The sequence below is a fragment of the Mauremys mutica genome, chromosome 3, assembly GCF_020497125.1.
Source record: "Mauremys mutica isolate MM-2020 ecotype Southern chromosome 3, ASM2049712v1, whole genome shotgun sequence".
Classification (NCBI taxonomy): Eukaryota; Metazoa; Chordata; order Testudines; family Geoemydidae; genus Mauremys; species Mauremys mutica.
This window is the reverse complement of record NC_059074.1, coordinates 105,778,691-105,799,159: the sequence shown is the minus strand read 5'-3', so window position 1 is coordinate 105,799,159 and position 20,469 is coordinate 105,778,691. Positions and strand designations below refer to the sequence as shown.

At 41.7% G+C, this 20,469-nt stretch overlaps 1 protein-coding gene across 8 annotated transcripts in view; it reads right to left on the bottom strand.

Annotated features, from left to right (window-relative positions):
- The window catches only part of ECT2L (epithelial cell transforming 2 like), a 58,892-nt gene that overhangs the window by 16,832 nt on the left and 21,591 nt on the right, over positions 1 to 20,469 (bottom strand). For 6 of the 8 annotated variants that reach the window (XM_045011734.1, XR_006578482.1, XR_006578481.1 and 3 more), the window contains exons 12-19: positions 18,847 to 19,029; positions 16,942 to 17,045; positions 12,196 to 12,288; positions 10,406 to 10,620; positions 8,080 to 8,227; positions 6,709 to 6,782; positions 5,894 to 6,050; positions 4,889 to 4,954 (exon numbers count right to left, since the gene is read on the bottom strand). In XM_045011734.1, the coding sequence (XP_044867669.1) occupies positions 4,889 to 4,954; positions 5,894 to 6,050; positions 6,709 to 6,782; positions 8,080 to 8,227; positions 10,406 to 10,620; positions 12,196 to 12,288; positions 16,942 to 17,045; positions 18,847 to 19,029 (1,040 nt within the window). Of the gene's footprint in view, positions 1 to 939; positions 2,032 to 4,888; positions 4,967 to 5,893; positions 6,051 to 6,708; positions 6,783 to 8,079; positions 8,228 to 10,405; positions 10,621 to 12,195; positions 12,289 to 16,941; positions 17,046 to 18,846; positions 19,030 to 20,469 lie in introns of those variants that run through there. The other 2 variants (XM_045011735.1, XR_006578486.1) reach the window with 2 other exon arrangements.

Below are 20,469 nucleotides of genomic sequence, written 5' to 3'. Positions count from 1 at the left end.
ACTAGGGGCTAAGCACATCTTTGCTCTGAGCCTGGGCTACCCCTTAGGAAGAACTCCCCAGGATGATAACTTCCAATGCTGAAAAATGCTACCTGTACCAAAGTGTGAAAGTGCTGTTCAACTCAAACCACGTGCAGCAGAGATTTTACATGAAATTTAGGGATAACCTGGAGAAAACATCTCTTCCCTTTCAAAGTACTTAACAAGTGAGCAATAGGAAAAAGAAAAAAATGGACATAATGCTGTTCTCCAAAGGGGCCATCTGGCTGTCTGGCGTGGAAGGTCGTAGAATGAAAATGCACAGGTAAGACAGAATTGTCCCTGTCTGTCCCCTCCATGTCAGACAGCCTTCTCAGTGGTGTGCAGAAAGCAGCAAGTTATCCCTCGGGAGGAAGAAGGATTCAATTTACCTGTATAGAATTGAAAAGGAGCTTAAGGGTTATTAGTGCACCCCATTCAATAACACCAAACACTGACAGCCTAGGTGAGGGGGTTGACTCTGCGCTGCTTGATAAAGATGGAAGATCTTGTAGGAGCTTAACAGACCTCCCCGTTTGATGTGTGACCTCACTGCCCACAAAATTACAGCTCTTTTCAGAAAATGCATAGTAACTAGAGGAATTGTAGCTGAGGCTTGTATTCCTCTGCCATATACACCTTTGTTCCTCTGTAAGTTCTGTTCACAACTAATTTATGCACTTCTACTTCCTTAGGATGCTTGGATTCAACCGGGAGGGCAACAATATCACTCCCTATTATCTGAGGAAGACTGTGGTGACGTTGGGGATGGAGGCCTGCTTAGTTCACACAACTACTGGGTTTGATAGAACATGGAACTGAAGTTTCATTAAGAATATGCCAGTCTCTGAAACCCTTTTGGAGAAGGAGGTGGTGAGTAGGCAAGAGCCTTTCAGTGAAAAGAGAAAGAGGCCTGGCAACTGTAACTGAACAGTAGTTTTATTCAAACTTGTAGCACACAGATAAAGATCACTACAGGAATCTGCATGTTGCCAGAGGACTGATGATAACAGCAGTTCTCCTGAATCTTATGTAACGATGAGGCAACGTTCTCCTGGGTTTCTTACAGTGCAATATGCTTCTAGTCTCTGACCTATGTTTCCAAAAAATGTTGGCCTAGCGCCCTGTGTGTGAGCCTTCTTGTAAAAACATTAGACTGTGCTATGCTTCAGCTAACTTTGCCCTGATTTGTGTCTTTTAACACCAACATCTAATCCTCAGTAACACAGACATTTTGTGATTTTTTTTCTTCAGTATTCTAGGAGGGTGATTATCACCTTAAAATGAGTGATACTAGTTGCAGCCTCTGAGGTTCGCAGCTAATGAGATAGGCAACACTGGATATTGGGTCAGGATAGGTCCTCATTACACTACGTTTTGTGTTTCTTGAAGTTTGAGGAGGTTCCAATTACATCTAAATCAGGTCTGAGAGCCAAGACCTGCGGTTAATTAGAAGGTGATTACAATCACTGTAGTCTGTTCCTTTACAATTTTCTTTACTCAGTGGTTGGGGGCAGGGGAGGTATACAGGCCTTTTAGCCCTCTTGCTGACCACAGACCCCAATTCCTCATGTACCACATCTTTTGTTTTTTCCACCTGGAGTTAAGGAACCTATTTTCTTTCAAGAGGCTTTCAACCCGGTGTGTGATGCACATAATGTGCATTCCCTTGATTTTTAAGTGTCTTGATGAGCTGGTCAGCCATGACTTTCCTTTTTTCGTGCAGAATCCTGAGGAATAGAGTGAGAGCTTCTGCCCAGGGCATGAACAAGGCTCCTTCTCAAAGCAGTGCTGAAGGCTTTCTGCCTTCTTATCCGTTTTATATACACACCATGTTTCTGAAGAATCATCTGCTGGAAATGGACCATCAAGCTCACTCTTCCATAGCATGAGACACGTTATATTACTCCATGTCTCCTCCTTTGGCCACACCTCCCCAACTCATGTAGAAGTCCAGATATGTTTCCCCCTATATGGAGTCTGGTATCTGTATCTGGACCTGACATCAAGTAACTGTTAAATAATATTGAGAATGAGTTCACCAAGAGATCCAGTACTGGATTTGGATCAAGATCTTTATATACTAATTTGCTTCCAGCCAACAATTGCAACAAAGAAAGAATTGTGCTGGGTATTCATGAGACAATTAGCCACTAGTTGAGTCAGAAACTTTGTTAGCTCTGATTTGCCAAGCACCACTCCTATTTTCTCCTGTCTCTCTTCTGAAATAAAGATTGTCTTGGATAACAGCTTAGATATAGGAGTTTTGCAATGGCTGTAATTGGCCTTTCCACTTGTTCACACAGACCTGTTGAGTGATGGCTGCTAAGCCTTGTGTAACCTGATGAGGTCATTGGAGAAGTTACAAGTCCAAAAAGGAAGTACTCTGTATTTATCTTCTTATGGACTTGAAGTCTTAAGTGGACTGCATGCCATTGTTGCTCTTTGTACTACAAAGAATCTTGTACCCATACCAAAATGTTTCCATGGCACTGGTTCTATCATTCCAATGTATATGGACTATTATGTACTTAATTTTCTCATGCTGCAAGGGGTCTTGTTGATAAGGTCGGTTTATTTTAATTTACTATGGGTAAAGGATAAATTTGTGCCGGGACAGTGAATGATTTTTAATGCATATCCTTCCCTGATTATCTTAAGCACCCGTTTTCTGAGGTGGTCCATTCCCAGATGAGGGACTACTCTGAAGTACAGCTCTAGGGTGGGTGGGTTATATGCCGAGACTTGGGAAACCCCCAAAATTAGAAGCTCTTGGACTTAGATTGTTTTGCAGAGAACCCCCTAGCCTTGGTCTTCCAACTCTTAGGAAAGATAGCAATGATCTAATCTGTAATCTCTACACTGGAACCTGGAGAAGCAGCGGTTTCAAAGGGAACACCTGCTGGGATAAGGTGATATCTTGGTTAGAGGCAGTTATTCCCCTGTCCCTTTCCTGGTGTGTCTCAATCCATCCCCTCAGGTGTCAGGCCTGGTGCCTTTACCTACCCAGGAGTGGAATTCCACACTTCTCCTGTTCTTAGGCTGGCCCCAGGGCTACTATAGTGTGTGTATCCAGCAGGTTCAACTGGATTCAGCACCTGCAGTTCTTCCCTTTGGCAGTATATGAGCAGTGGTATATAGTGACCACTCCTCCCCTCCCCTTTTAAAACCAAAGTATTGTTTGTAAGGGTAGGAACAAGAGGATTTTGAAACTGTCTATAGCAGGGATTGGCAACCTTTGGCATGCGGCCCACCAGGGTAAGCACCTTGGCAGGCCAGGCTGGTTTGTTTACCTGCCACGTCCGCAGGTTTGGCCAATCGCGGCTCCCACTGGCCACGGTTCACCGCTCCAGGCCAATGGGGGCTGCAGGAAGCGGCGCAGGCTGAGGGACGCAGCTCCCATTGGCCTGGAGCAGCGAACCACGGCCACTGGGAGCCACAATCAGCCGAACTTGCAGATGTGGCAGGTAAACAAATCGGCCCAGCCCACCAGGGTGCTTACCCTGGCAGGCCACATGCCAAAGGTTGCCAATCCCGGGTCTACAGGCATGTCTCTTAATTAAAGGCTTCTTTTTTTCTGATAGTAATCTGGACAGGTCTAACTTTTTGAGATGCCTCAGTCATGTTTCCTCCAAACTCCTCCCTCTCTTGAGTCTTTCATTTTAAACCTGCCACAGTTCTTTTGATCTTCTGGTTTGCAGGCTTTACCTGTCCTAGCATTGTCTCTTAACAACTATGAAGTGTTTGCTGAGAAATGGCTTATCTTGAGTGGTCATTCTTCCCTTCCTGCTTTTTCCTTTACAGATACTATTAGACTAAACAAATATATTCATACAATAAACACCCCACTAACCAGGTCAATATACTATATTTATAAATCATTACAAAGCAGCTCCAATTCCCTCACAGGTACTTTGAAGATTGAGCCTAGACCTCCCCAAGAAAAGACTGCAGCCAATACTCTCAGGGCTGAGACTGCTGTATCTACATTCAGTATAAGTGATTATCTTATTCTCTTGTCTGTGGGTTTGACTGTCTGAGAAAATTCCCTCCTTTTACTAAGGAGGCCACAGCAGGCTGAACCTCAGGCAAAGTAATGAAGTCTGTAAGTACAAGTAGGTCTTGATAAGGAATTCCCAATCCACCTTAATCACACCCTCATAAACCAGATGAGGAAAAATTACACAGCTCTCCCTCAACTTTGCAAGGTTTTTTTTGTTGGTGGTGGTGGTGGTGGTGCTGCTTCATTTTCTAAAAACACCAAGACCTGTGAAGTCAGAGCGCCCTTTGTACTCAATTCTAGGAAGGTTAAATGACCGGTTTCTTGCTTAAAGCCCCAGTTTTAGAGATTTCTTCTCCTCTTTAGAGGATCTAGAGGGGAGACTTTCATGAGAGGTTTTAAAAGTTTGTGCTGTCCCTTTAAAAGCTGATTGTGAGCACTGTCCTTCACCACTCCCTGGCCCAAACCCCTCAGAAAAGTGGGAGGGGTCTTACCCTCTGTACCCTTATAAGATCCCTTCCCAGTTTTCTTCCCGAGGAATGGTCCTAAGCCCAGCCTCAGAGCAAAGGTCTGCCTTAGTCTCCAAGCAGAGAGGGCCATGAAAAGCCTTTTAAAATGTCATATTTGTAAAATTCATTTGCAAATAGATTATGCATGTGGAATTATATATACACCTCAGATAAAATTAGAGCCCCATTGAAGTAAATAGAATTTTGCCATTGACTTCAATGGACCAGAATTTGAGTGCTCAAACAAGACTAATAATGGAAGGACTACCTAAATCTGAACTCTCAGCGGGGTAGGTGCCGATGTAAATCAGAGCTGAAATTAAATGCATTAAAGTGTTTGAAAGGAAAATGAAGTACTTACAGGACATCCCTGGATGATTCTTTGTGCATTTAGCATTTGCTCATCTTTGCTCATGTTCAGTTTTAGCTAGAAAATAAACTAAGATTAGACCAAAAATAACTTCACAAAGGTTGGGAAAGGAGGAGCTTGTGTTCTGTGTAAGGGTCTTATCTAAATTTCACAGAAGTCAATGGAAAAACTCCGACTGACTTCAATGGGCTTTATAAGAGACCCTAATTTATTCATGGGCAATTCTAGATGGTACAGTGATATTTGCGTTAGACAGCAATTTGATTAAACTAAATTTACCACAATGACTTTTGATCAAGAAAATAACTTGTGTAAAATCTCCAAGGAAAAATAAAGAGTTTGACAAAATCCTCATGCTTGAACTCATGTGTTGTGTGTGTAGAGAGGTGTTGTTTTGTTGGGGTTTTTTGGCACTTTCTTACAGAATAAATCTACCAGCTGGTGGGTGTTTTCTCATGCCTGATGAACCAGCTTAGCTTCTATTTCCATAGAAAATAGAGGAGGAGGAGGAGTAAGGCTGTTGGTATAGCTGTTAGTATGGGCCATCCACCAAGGAAGAACAGCTGCAGTGCATAGTGCCCTCATCTCTATCATGTTTCAGCAGCATCTAACCATCTGAGAAAATCCCTCTTGTGTGTGGTATTCATCTGGGGACTATGCCCGTTTTATACTCCCTTTACACTGCTGTGCGAACCTAGAACCACCACTGGATATAACTGGGACTTTGAAAATGTCTTGGCTTCTACAAAGTCCCTCAGAAAGCACTGTAAAGAAACTTGGGTCATGAGGAAGAATAGAGTTCACAGGACTGCTCTGTCTCCTCCTGGCTTTGGGACTGGAGAGGGAAACAGCTCTTCCCAGCAAAGGTACCTGAGATGGAAGGCAACTCATGGCCTTATTCTCTCCTAAATCTCTTGGCTCCATGTGGATGCCTCCTAATACAAGGCAAGAATATCACACTGAAAGGAGAGAACACAGACAACTGTGGTGACAAACCTGATCTATGTATTCCTTGTATTGTTTCATCATCTTGATTGCAGCAGTCAAATCTTCATGGTCAGCGTGTTCTGAAGGAGTGTGCAGTCTCAGAGCATAAAGAAGATTAAGATACTCTTCAAACCTTTTAGAAGGGCATAGCAGCAGCTCCTGTAGGCTACATTTCACATAGATATAATCCAAGCGTTAGCTAGGAACCTGAGTAATTCAGTGATACATGTATTGTAAGTTATACAGCATGACTTCTGATGCTTATGTACTGAGAGGGTCTTGGATTAAGTATCAGCATGAAGCAATGTGCCAAACACACACACGTGATGAGTCTGTCTACTAGTTTGAGAAGTCTGCTAATCAGTTAAGTTTTTTCAAGTGTCTGGCTCTCAACTGCAAGGCATAACACAGGAATTGCTAAGGTTCCACTATGACGCTGATTCAAAGCCAGAGTCCTTTTCATTAAAAATCTGACCAATCTGGTCTGACAAACTTCTTCATAGTTTATAATCATGTTCTTATGCTTTGGTAGAGAACCCATGTTGAAGGTAAGAGGAAAGTATAGAGCCTGGAAAATATCATGAATACTGGATCCATTTAGTCCAAGAAGAATTACAACTGTACAAACGTGCTATGGGCCAACTCATGATCTCCTATGACTTGTGTATGTATTTGCACTAAGACTTCATTTAAATACTACTTTGTTTATACTGCTTTTAAAATTGAGTTGGGAGGGAAGTGGGTTGGGATACTCACAGTGGACCTGATCCAAAGCCCAGAATTCTGATTTTATGTTATGTCAGTGAGAAAACCACAGACCTTACCTCATCATGTTAGTAACGACAGTCTTATCGTGTCTTTTGAGGAAGGCACGGAATAAAGGAATGGTCTCTCTGCACTGTGAAAGGTAGAAGTTTGTTCATCAATATAACTTGATTATCAGAGACCAGCCTACTGAAGATTTTTTTCTTCATACTGTCATTAAAATTATTTTTATAAAGATTTTTACATTCCCAGCTGTAACAGAATTTAGTACAAATGTAACCTTTAAAGGAATATGTGATCCATCAAGAAGAGTAAATCAAAACTTTTAACATACCTCTCCCCCAAAAAGTATTTTTTTTTTTTTGGTCTTTTGGTAGTCTGCAATCAACCCTCCAGAACAGTAACTGCAACAGTATTGAAATTCCTGTTCTTAGGCTGGGTGACCTTCTAAACCTCAGAGAGAAATAGAGTACAAATCTGCCTCTTGGCAGGAAGAAATGAGGATCATGAACTTGATGAGCATGTCTCTCCAAGCCTAAATTCTCCAACTTGCAAGAATGGATTAAGCAAGGGAACAGTGAGACACGTATTCTGGCATCTATGCTCAAGCAAACCTTGTTCCCTGGGTTTTATCACCAAGAGTAGAGTTGGGGGTTCAAATGGTGAAGTAGTAATAATTTTGAAGGATGATCTTTTTTACATTTAATGGCACATATTAAAATGAAAAGGGGGCATAAATGGCTGGTTATATGTTAGTTCTGCCAACATTAAGTGTCTGTAAACTCTAGCACTCACTCTTGCTGGAATTATGTAACATCTCTAAATGCACCCATTGCAGATTTAAAGCAGGGCTAAACAAGAAAACTGGTGGCTACCAAGGTTCTATCTCTGTGCATGTGCCATGTGCTTTGAAGGCATTCTGATTTTTTTTAATTGGGAGACACAAATACTCCAGTGCACGTGCACAATAAGGATTTGCACACACATACAGCTATGTTTGCAAGCAAACCTTACCTTGTACGTACATTACGGTATATGTTTATACAAGTTGACTGCATGGGCATTTCTAAAATCTTGATCAGTAATGTACATCCACTACAGATGTTAAATGGCAGATTTAATCAGGCAAATTTAACCCTATAAAGACCTCAAAGAAGCAGAGGCTAATTGTCTTAATTAGACTATCATCTCTTTGATTTTCATGCAACTTCTGTAGCGTGACTGGTATTTTCCTGGGTTTTAGAATTTTCTGTATTTTGGCATGCCAAGAATATCAATATTGGAATGGATTCCATAAAAAGAAACATAATTCATTAAACCGAATTCTTATTCTACCAAATGAAGTGGGAATATTAGCTTGCATTTCCAACAAAATAAATGTGAGCATTAGACTGGCATATGTTGTATTTTCACAGTTCTATAGTACTTACCATATCAATGGTTTTCAGAATGACAGTGTAGTTGTTGAAGAAGTTTGTATATGTTTGAAGCTGCCAGCCAAATTGAGTGAATATTTCACCCAAGCACTGGGATGGACTCCATTCCCGAAGTCTTTCTGTCAGCTCATTTAAAAACTGCCTGCATTTGAAATAAATAGAGAGAGATGTCTGTCTTTCAACAGTTTCCTGGCCAAATTACTGTTTGGATAACTACATTCTTTCTAGTGTTAAAAATAAATAAATCCCGCTCTAGTTTTAATTGGATATAGTTTTCTCATGCTTGTCCTAGAGCGCTGTTTAGAGTTAATGTAAGCGGTTAAACAATTGCCATGTTTTTGTCCCAGAGCTGGCAGTTGAGTGATGTGAAGTGATTTCTGTATATCTTTGGGATCCGTCTGGATGATAGTGACGATATAAGTTCTTTATCATTTAAACCTTAAAAATGTGGGTAACTTATAAAATCAGCCCTTTGTTACTGCCTTGAAAGATTGACAATGCTCACCTCTTTTAAGCTATCCAAAGTTTTGCGTAAGGAAATGCATATATTTTTTCACTGACAGTACATCTCTTTTCTCAGGTACTGATGCCCCAGTTCCAAGTAGCTACCATAGCACCGATGAATGTTAGACTGTTGTGTAATGTTGGCGTGGGGTCTGTTTCTAATAGTCTGAATTGCAACTAATTTTTTTTAAACTGCAGGAATGGGAAATGTACACAAAACTTGCAAGGAAAATAAAAACATGATTATGTTGATTTTTCTTTGTAAGATTAATCGTGTCTAAATTCCTGGCATACATTATAAAATCATTGTTAAAATCTGTACCTCTTGCATCAGTCTGAACACTTTTAATCTAGGTTAATGGAACTTTCTTTGGTACTTTTCCTTTGTTTACTTAATACCTACATCTTCTCGGATGTTTGACAGATGTTTTCCAATGGGAGGGTGGGGTATTTTAGTTTGTTTTTTACAATACCTCAGCTTTGAGCTCTTACAGATTTTATTTATCCAAAGTTTAAAATAACTTTTCATCTTTTAACTATTTTTCAGTAACCAGATCTCCAGCTTACGTTCTTGTGATGGCTTCCTTTTATTATGTAACCATGTTTTACTAAGGTCAGTTTTCCTTGCAGTCTCTTCCAAATCATGTTGCTTGTTTAATTCACTATTTATCTTAGCCTCTTCCTTTCTGTTTGTAGACTTGCAATAGTTGCTACTGAAACTGATTTTTATAAATGTTGCTAGAGTTGGGCATGAAGCAAAAACATGGAACTGATTCTGATCTGACCTTCATATTTCTGTTGTGGGTAGAACCAAAAGTACAGTAAAGAAAATTCTTGAACTTCAGGATTCAGAATCCAGATCCAAAGTTTGGGGTGTCCAACTCTGACCTACTAGAGAGGGGTTTGAGCTATGAACTTCGATTGAGAACTACAGTTCTGGAGTTTAGTTTGAGCCCCTCTAGACCATGATTCTGCAATCAGATTTATGCAGTGAACTCCTATACAAGTACAGAGCGTCATTGACTTCAGTGGGACTCTGTGCAGATGCAGAATCTGCCCATTCACATATGATTGCAGGATCAGAACCGTCGTCATTACTGACATTTCAAGCATCTTAAAACTTCAAAGGGATATTTGTAGAACAAGATTCCAGTTTGTCATCCTGTATATTACCATCACTCTGACTGACAAATAATACCTAGCACTTACAAAGCATGATTTATTTATAGCTCTCAAAAGCCCTTTCAAATGTGAGAAGTATAACTTCCAATTTAAGAAATATGGGGAAACTGAGGCAGAGATTAAGTGAGTAGCTCAAGTCAGTGACAGAGCTGGGAATGCCCCCTAGACTCCTGACTCTTAATCAAATATCCTGTTCTCTAGACTACGCTGCCTCCAAAATCTATAACCCTTTTTTATCTTAGTACTGTGCTTTCTCATAGGATTGAGCATTTTCTCAACTAGCTCTAGTCAGGCAGGATTTTATACTTTTGTATCATTCAGGGTGTAAAATCTACAGTAATTTCACCAAAATTGAAACACAATTTTAATTTTTCATGTTGACAGCCTGGTCATATTCTGCAAAGCCCCATATTATGTGCCACTATTCACAGGTAAGGTCAGTAAGGGGATGGCAGCCTATACCTCAGTCAGGAGTGTCGTGTCCTATCCTAGACCATCTTTCTCTTCGTCACGGAAAATTCACAGATGCAACAGATGGCACTAACCCGTGCAGCAACTGCACTGATTTGGTTTTTGTCTAACCCAAAATATTTAAAACTCTTAGTAAATTTAAAATTCAGCATATAGAATATACCTATTGAGTTGTAAGACATCCAGGATATCAGAGAAGATGATTTGAACATTAGCATGACTTAGGATGGCTCGATTGGATGCTAATGCTGCTTTCAGTGGTGTAACATAAACATCCCTCACAGTTTCCAGCATGTGTACATAGTTCTTCTCACTTGTCAGGAGCTCCCTGGCAATTCTAGTTCGTCTGTCTGCGGTGTCCCCCTGAAGTTTTTTATCCTACAGTCAGAACATGGAGAGTAAGTTAGCAGTGGTTATCTTACAATGAAAAGCATGGGGCTGGAGGAGGACCAGAAAACAATGAAAAAGAACAGAATACCTGCTTGCACCATTGCAATCCGACCTACTGGTTTTAATACACCCAAGAAGAAAAACTATTGATGTTTATCAGTAATTTTTCCTCTACCTCTTCCTTGCCCAAATTGACACATGTGCAAGTCCAACACACACAGCATGCCCCAAACAGTTAGTGTCTCTCCCTCCCCCACCCCAGGAGAGAGGGAGGGGGATACCCTTGTCAAAACATTAATCTATATCCTAAACTGCAAGAACTCCGGTTTCATACATTTAATATTTTAAGGTCAGCAGGGATCACTGTGATCATCTATAGAGCCCTGTGTGGATAAAAATTTATATCTGCGGATATAAATTGGTATCCATGGAACTGCGGGACTCTCCCGGAAACCGACCGGTGAAAGGAGCAGAACGTGGGGCTGCTGCTCCCAGGAGCCAGCGTCCTGTGCCAACAGCTCCTCCGGTGCATCTATACCACACTACAGCAGCAGCTGTCCCTGATCGCTCTTGTGTTCAAGCAGTGTGCATGCTCCCAGACAGGAGACGCAGACAGCTGCGCGGAAGAGGCAGGGCTGGGGGCAGGGTTGAAGGTGGTACAGCCATGCCAGAGGAGCTGCCAGTGTGGGGCACTAGCTCCTGGGAATGGCAGCCTCATGTTCTGCTCCTTTCACCGCTGCAGTTCCCAGGAGAGCCCTGTGGGATTGCAAATACCGATTCCTATCTGTGGATCTCCACATCTAGTCTCACCTCCTGTGTAACACAGGCCATGGAACTTTCCCAGAATAATTCCTAGAGCAGATCTTTTAGAAAAACATCCCATCTAAGTTTGAAACCCTACTGACAAGCCTGTCCACACTGTGGAATGAACATGTTCAAAATTGGTTCAGGGGAAAGCCTATGATTGAACACAGAGGCTAGGCAGCACTGCTTGAGGAAAAGCTATTTTTCCCCTTCCCCATTTTCCTGGTAGTTGAGGTTAAGGGTGAAATCCTGGTCCCATGACATCAACAGGAGTTTTGCAATTGACTTCAGTGGAGCTAGGATTTCACCCAAAGTGTCTGATTTGGAGATTAAAACCCAGATCTCACCCTTGGTAGAGCATAATACCACCTTAAAGTTCTCAAAGAGAACAAAGATTCTTGTTTATCTAGAAGCATGATAATTCTCTTGATTACAGAACATAAACAAGACTAAGCTTTAACTCCAATGAGGCTGAGGATGAACTATGTGTAAGGTAAATGTATCGTCACAACAATAATAACATGAAGTGCTGCATCCCATTCTAAGGTCTGTTTGCAAACTATATTCCAACAGAATTACGATTTTTGGACATCCACCTAAGGGGTAACAATTTTTTCAAAATACTAGATACAAACAATGTATCTACTTTGCTGGAGTTTTTTCACTTTTCTCAATATTTTCCTGTAGGAAAGAAACTAAAGGTCCAATGTGTACATTACAGAAGACAATAAGGTATTTAGGAATCATTGATTTCCTTACCAACTGAGCCACCGCCTCAAATGTTGGCTCATTTGCTCTGATGTGGCAGTTAGGCTTTTGGCTCTGGGTGGCAGTCTCGTTTGCATCCTCCTCCTGAGGATTAAACAGAAGCTTTTTTCATACTCATCATTTGAAGGAACCACAGACTTAGCTTCTCCAGTTCTTCGCTATTTTGTTCTCTTCTGCTCAGGTTTCCATAAAAAGATCATATCGTAGCTGACTAGGATTAGTATTCCCTAGGTAATTAGCACCATACCATCTCTATAAGAAACACTAACTAGTGACACTATTTACAGTGTTTATGCTGTAACTCGGTCGTCATAATTTACATGAGCTTGACTTGACCGTGGGATCTCAGCTCAGGAGGGGGATATAGTTTCAATTTCCCAAACAAAAAACAGCTCCATTCTTGCAGACTTACACGTGTGTGTAACTTTCAGCACAAGTATGCATGCTGACTTCCACAGGATTCCTCACATGCTTAATTTAAAGCATGTGTGTAAATCTTTATCGGGTCAGTGCCATGGTGGGACTATTATCACAAGAGGTGCCCACAAAGCCTTTTTATAAATCCAGCCTGTAATTGGTGTGTGGTCAGAACCCCTGTGCCCAGGTGGACCCCACTGGTGTGGCTCCATAGGGCCCAGAGGTCTGTTCATGTGCAGTGAATTGCAGGACTGGGGCCTTAGCTTGCTGTTTGCTGTTCTATGAAAGTTGTGTACTTTGCTATTCCCTGAGAGCAAAACAACAAAGAGTCCTGTAATTTTTAAAAAAATCACATTTTTTTTGTGTATTTATTCTTGTGTTGCTCAAATACTTTCAGGTACCTGCATCCATACATTAAATGTTGGTGTTAGCAGTAATTTTTTAAAATAGGAAATATAGTGGTATTTATTCTCATGACAGGTTTTAAAATATATATACGACTGCTGTTTAGTATTTGAAAAATCCGCTGTTGAACTTGATCAGTATAGTTTATGCACAAATGAAAAATCTAACTTCATAATGGCCAACTTCATGGGCTAACAGAAAGCTAAATATGTATTTGTGATTGGTCATAACAGCTGATGGCTCATTGGAAAATGTTATTAAATTTGGAAATCTTATTGCACTAAGACTATTCCTATGGGTAACAATCCCTTGAGATAGCATATTTAAAGTTCTGCATCTCTATCATTGTCATTAGATGTCTTTGTTAATCATAACTTTGACAGGTAGTGTTGATTCTAGCTATTAAAATCAAATTTAGCTTCCAGTGCTCAGGCCCCCTTTTCTCCAAGCAGTTTCTTGAGGATCTACATTTCTCTTACTTGGCTTATAAACAGATTAAGCACTAGTTCAACCAGAGCAGTGGATTTATGATGCAGACTGGTGTCCCATAGGGACAAAGATGAGGTCACCAAATGTATATTATTTTGTGACCTAAAACAGGAACTGACACTAGACCTCAAGAATGGAAAGGTAAGTGCATTAACCCACTGCAGTTGCAAACCCCTGGCTAGTGAGCTGCATTGAAAGAGGTCACGGTTCCTTAATGAATGCACCAAGACTTGTCTTCTAGTCACCATCTGTCAAGATCTGTCTGCTAAGCTCTATGTATTATACTTCCTCAGCAGGAAAAAATGTTGGAAATTCCAAAGGATTTTCCTAAGTAACCAAAAATAAAATTAAGGTCAAAATGGGTAAATTTCACACTAAAATGGGTTATCATGAGGTGCTTGTTGGATAGTGTGTTAATGGCTGTGTCTTTATAAGCAACAGTGTGTGTTTATACGGGGATGAAGAGCCCCAAAGACAAGACAGGTTGAAATTTGGGGAGGAGATTTAGAATTCCAATCCCTGTGTCGATGGAGGCTGAAGATCTTGTAAATGCAAGTCTGGGTGGGCTGAAGGAGAGAGAGGAGGAGACTGGGGTTCATGCTGACTGATCCAGTGGATTTGACTTGTTAACACTTACTGCATCCATAGGGGATGAAGATAACTGGGCGTACAAATTTACCTTAATTGTGAGCTCAACTGTAAAAAGTGAGTGAAGGTTCAGAAACTGTCGCAATAACCTACAACCAAAAATGTTGAAAGAAAAAGTGGAAAATTGAGACAGACTAAATTAGTCCAAACAAAAAGGCCTACTGATAGAACTCAGACTGTGTTAAGATCACGCCTGGTAAACAAGGAGTAGAGGACTAGAAATCAGTGGACCAAATCTGATGCTTTGGAAAATAGGCCTAATTGCTGGACAAAATAATGAAGGGATGAGCTGTTCCACACACCACTCCCTTTGGGGGTTCTTAAAGATTTTAGGGAGAAAAAATTACTACTGAAGTGAGCTTCACCATCCTGGCTGCCACCCTCACCATCTCCTGGGACTCTGGGCCTCTGTCATCCTGATCCTGAGAGATGTCCTGACCAGACCAGGCCTAAGAGAGGGACCCAAGTGACACTGCTACCTTCCACTGGCTTTATCCCAACCCCACTTGGGATGTAAGACTTCATCCTCCAGCCCCTCATGTGTCTTTCCTTCCCTACCTTATTTCTTCTCTTTGATATCCCTCTCCTTTTTCTTTCTAATTAGAGTCTGGCTTAGCTGACCAAGACTGTATATTTTGCAACACTGCTGTAAGCCTGACACCAGAAAGAGGCAGATAAAAACAATCCCCTAAACAGCCCAGTCTGGTATAAGTTTGACAGTTTTCAAAGTGGCTGATTAGACCACGGGCTAAGCCTGTTTTTTTCCAGCAGTGAGGTTGCAAATGAAAATCAACAGCAGAGCAAGAAGCTGCAGTTTCTATTTTTTGCTATTCTATTCTTTTCTCTCCCCTTAAATGTTCTTAAACCTGAAGAAATTTTATACAGACAGATCATGTGTTGGAGACCCTCAAGCCAGCTGAAAAGGATCATTAAAAGCATTTAGTTTAAATCTTATTTCCTTTATGTCCTGCAATACTGCCAGTATTCACTCTAACATGACAGCCAACTCCCTCCTGGAATATGCTGCTGGTGGGAGGGGTAATCAGATGCATTTCTGACTGTTTGGCAAAGGTTTTAATATTACCCTATTCAATTGGAATGAAAAATAGTATTTAAACCCAACAGAACTTTTCAACACCCTGTACCTCTGCTCCTGTTTACAGGAGTGCAGGAAATATTATTCAATACATTCCAACATTTTTTCTATCCATGGCATGCTGTGTTGCAAAGCAGTACTCTGGCACGCCCAGATTTACCATGGTGATATGATTATGATAGATTTTGTACAAAGTGTGCCTTGTGAGGTATCCCTTTAAAAATCTTGATCTGTTGAACATTAATATCCTGTTGGATTGTATGTGCTGTCATTGTATGTGAAGTTATGAGGTTTTGCTGTGTTACTGAAATATGTTGTGAGGTTGGGAACACCTACAACCAGCCTTTCAGGTGCAACAGTGGAGCAGCCCGATGCTGTTGATGGCCCATTAAAGGAATCCACACTCACAACAACTATCATAGGGACTGTATATAATGGAAACTTCTCAGAGAGAGCACCTAAACAATGGAGACTGCTTGACTCATAGCAAACTATAAAAGAGGGGAAGTGACATCACTTGGTCTCTCTCCCCCCACAACTCCACACCTGTAAACATGTCTGGAGAACAAAGATTGAACTGGGGAGATGGTCCCAGACTGGAAAGGAGAATCCCAGCTTGTGTTTGAAGGAACTATACTATCAGGGTGAGACACTGCTTGATTCAAATCCTGCCTAGTTTATATAAAACAGATTAAAATTTTACTTTTATTTTGTAGGTAACCAACTCTGATCTATACACTTACTACTTAAAATCTTTCTATAGTTAATCAATCTGTTTTATATTGTACCTTAAACAGTGTGTTGATGTGCCTGAGAAATCTGCTCAGTGTACAAAAGCTGGTGCATGCCCTCTCCACATTGAGGGAGGGGTGGACTGGGTAATAAACTTACACTGCTCAGGCTTCTGACCAGGACAGGATGGCACATCCCGGAGTCCTAGGCTTGGGAGCTGGGGGAATTGGCTGGAGCCTCTCTATTGTTAGTTCATGAATGACTAGGGGAAACTTTCATGCAACTCAGCTGGGTGCGTCTCTGCCTGTGGATGACTGTGTAAGTGCAGTACCTGGAGAGGTTTGCGGTTTTTCACAGCATCACAGTGTACGAGGGATCCCAAGTTGGTAAGCTAGAGGGCTCAGTGGTACCCCAGTTCCAGGTTGCACTCCGGGGAATCCATCACACCATCGTGACCTCCATTAACCCAGAACAATGCTCAGAATTGTCCTCAGTAGGAATCCCTCTCCTCTTCTCCATGCTGTGTTCTCTCCAGTGCAGGATGGCTTCTTGTAGTATTGGGATATACAGGCTCCAATGTCGCTCCTTCCAGTATTTTGATCCTCATACTTAATTGGAGTGGCTGATTGACCAGAAAAGTCTGAAGCACTGTGCAATCTGTGCTAGTAGTTTTCCCATTCAGCATCCACTCTTAAAGAACCCGTTGCTAATTTGGACTCCAAACTAGGAAAAAGCATGCAGAGTCCATGCAACTACCCTGTTCAGAGCTATGGATTGTCACCTACCTATGTATTTGTGGGCTGATCTAGCATGTCAACAGGTATCTGAACTAAAAAAAGCCTCAAATATTCATCAAACCTAGTACAACAGTCATTGAAATGGGAAGACATCTGCAAATAACCTTAAAAACCACTTCATTTGACTACTAAAAACCTAGCAATTTTACTTACATAGCTTCGTTTTGACAGTTCAGCTAATCCATCAGTGAAAGTCTGGGCTGTTTCTCGATTAGTATGTACTTTAGCTCTGCTCATAGCATCAAACATAAACTGACCTGAAAATACAAGATCATTAATTGTAAGTTAGTCCTTCAAACAGATACTGTAAGCTTGCCTGATAGCCATTAACAGTCACTATATTCTAGTCAGGGAAATAGGCAACCGCACATGCAGGCTGACATTTTGTTGGGCATTCAAACAAAAGGGAACTTGTCTACGCTGGGGTTTTTAGCCACTAGTCTACCTACAATGATGTAGCTGCACTAATGCCTTAAACACTGCACAAATCTGGTGTAGGCAAGGTCAAAGTGTGTGTCTGCTCTGAAAAAGCACTCTAGACATGGCATTGCCAGGTCCCACAATTTTGTCTGTCACACGATAGCAAATGTGCTCACTTTCTGGATTTAAAAATATATTTTTTTACTGCTAGCCCTGCAAACTCAGCCTGAGATCAGAGTCATATCCTTGGCATTATGCCAGTATAGGGAAATCTCAGACCTATGGCAGCAGGCCTGCCGACAGCAATTTGGGCAGTCAATGGGTTGCTGCGGCACATCGTGCAGGGCAGGCTGGAGCTGAGCCCTACACTGCTGCTGGCCCAGCGTGGCGTCACCACATAGGCGCTGAGCTGGACCATGTGCAGCGGCTGGTGCACGCGCACACACACACAAGCTGGGCCCGCGGTCTGCCTGACATTTAGGCAGTGCTGCACCTGCGCTGGTTGGTGCTCAGCAAGCTGCTACCAGCTGTGCTGCTGGTGCCCAGCAAGCTGCTGGGCACATTCTTCTGGCACAGCCAGGGCTTCCACATGCCTGCCCGGCTGCCTTTGCCACTGCCGGAACCACCCCGCACGCGCCTAGGAGCCCTGCGGCCCACCTGGCCAATTTAAAAGGGCCTGGGGCTCCTGGCCGCCACTGCTACCAAGAGCAGCAATTGCCCCCTTTGCCCCTTCCCACCCTCCCCCCGTCAGCAGGCCTGTATGGCAGCTTTAAAGGATATTCTCTAAACATAGAGATTGGGGTCAGAAAACAACTTTGAGAGAGGTTTTCTAGACACATTTAACGTAACCTTACCCTCTTCATGGAGACAGTTTACTGCTTGATAGTTTCTGAAAGTAGTGTGTGCTGAAAGACGTATCTTTAGGAGAAAACTAGGTTGCCCTATCAGTAACTGGAGTTCTTCCAATATAACATCTACAGATCCTCACAATGCTCTGGTTTTTGAGCATTCATTCTGACAAGACTTTTCTTGGGCATAGTCTTGGTTCATAGTACACATGCATTGATACAGAAGGGGCCTAAGCTAGGCAAACTGCATGCAATGGTTCCTGGTCTGAGCATCTTCATGCAAGTGCAGAAGCCAGGGTTGCAAGTTCAATCCTTGAGGGGGGCCATTTAGGGATCTGGGGCAAAAATCTGTCTGGGGATTGGTCCTGCTTTGAGCAGGGGGTTGGACTAGATGACCTCCTGAGGTCCCTTCCAACCCTGAGATTCTATGACCTAGTTTGCTGATGGATATAATACTTTATTAAAAACAACTGAACAACTTTTTTAGCATTCTTTGTTTTGATCATGCAGATAACTCTCCTATTTATTTTCACTTTTGTGTTAGCTGACACATGCATTGGAAGTATTAATTCTGCAGTAAGTTATTTTTAATATTTGTCGTGTACAATGTGCGTCACAGAAGATAATGTTTGCCCATCAAAATAGATACAGGAGAAATGGGGAAAGGAAGAGACAAGTTCTAAAGTTGTGATGTTTCCATGAAAGTTGGGAGGGGGGGGGGGGAGATTTCAAGTCTTTTTTTTTTTACCCTTTTATAAGTGTTTAGAAAAGGAAAAATGACAAATCTTACCAGTAATCCTGTCACTAATACTCTTCTGCAGCTCACTTAAATATGGTCGCATCTGCTTCCGGACAGATTTCAGTGCATCTTCCAGGAGCTCTGTCATTCTGAGCCATGTCTGTAGTTTTACTTCAGTGAAGTAGGTGGAGGTGGGAGGTCCATCCTTCTGTTTTCCCAGCCATTCACTAAGGACTGATATTTTTATGCTGGGTGTTAGGCAAAACCTCACTGAAACTAGTAGATGTAACCATTGCCCTTCATTCAGTATAAGTGTAAGAATAATCGAGCTCCTTTATGGAACATTTAGCTGAAACAATAGAACCCACAACCCAAAATGCAGGCACCCAGCAAGGTTTGAGTAGAAGTTGAACCATGTAGCCTCAGGTGTTTCCTTGGAGACTGATATAGCAATGCAGGAGCTGGGGTATTGATTTGGTAGAGCTGTGTGTCTGCAGCAGAAACACACAGAGGGAGTTAAGAAGATTGGATAGCATTAGACTGAGAAAAAAGTCTGAAAGTGTGAGCTTTTGAGCAGAGTACTGTCTGAAAGAGAGTTGGAACCGTGACCAAAGAAACTATCTCCTGTTTGATTCCTACTATGTTCAGGGAAACAGGATTGGATCAAAGAAATACCTGACTCCATCAACAATTTATCCTCCTATCAGAAACAATACACAAGTTCCCAAATGTTGGCTAACCACTCTGGTCAAAAGTGGTCAGAGTATCATGACTAATTAATTTTGTTTCCTGGTTTACTCTGCTGTACATTTCAGATAGTTCTGGAGAATTCTGACTTTTATTAGTACGTCAATAAAATGTAATTGACACTAAAGTAGAGTTCCTTGTCCTTTCAACAGGAGACTGACAGAGTTTCTGGTATCATGGTTTCCGCAACTACATGATGGTGGTGGTGGAGTTTCTGATGCTGAATCAGAAGATCACACCAAGCATAGATTTTTATTGATCTGTGACAGAATGTCAAACACATCCCCTTTTGAAAGCATAATGGATTTAGTACATTCAGGTTTATTCAGGACCTGAAACCTCTGCTAATTACACTTTTACATGCATTACATGGTCCACACAAAACAGGCACCTTGAAGCATCTGAATATAGATGTGGCTGTACCAGACTATCCTCTCTCCCCATCCATTCTTTCTGCATAATGTATACTTTAAGACACCTACCCTTTGACATTGTGCTTTCATTGTGGCCTTCATTGTGCTAACCTGACAGTTAGGCAAATAGCATTACATCAAACAATACTTAGCTGTTCCTGAAATGGAATTTTTAAAATATGGCAGAATAATATAGCCAAAGTTATAAACCTATAGAATTATAGGGCTAGAAGGGACCATAAGGGTCATCTAACCCCCTGCCAAGATCCAGGATTTGTTGTGTCTAAACCATCCAATACAGAGGGCTATCCACTGGAGGTTTTCAAAGGGAGGCTGATGGAGGTTCCACAACCTCTCTAGGCAGTCTGTTCCATTGTCCTATTGGTCTTACAGTTAGGAAGTTTTTCCTGAGATTTAATCTAAATCCTCTATTCTGTAGTTTGAACCATTGCATCTTAAACCTCAGTGGCAAGATAAAACATCTTTTCTCCTTTTTTATGGCAGCCTGTCAAGT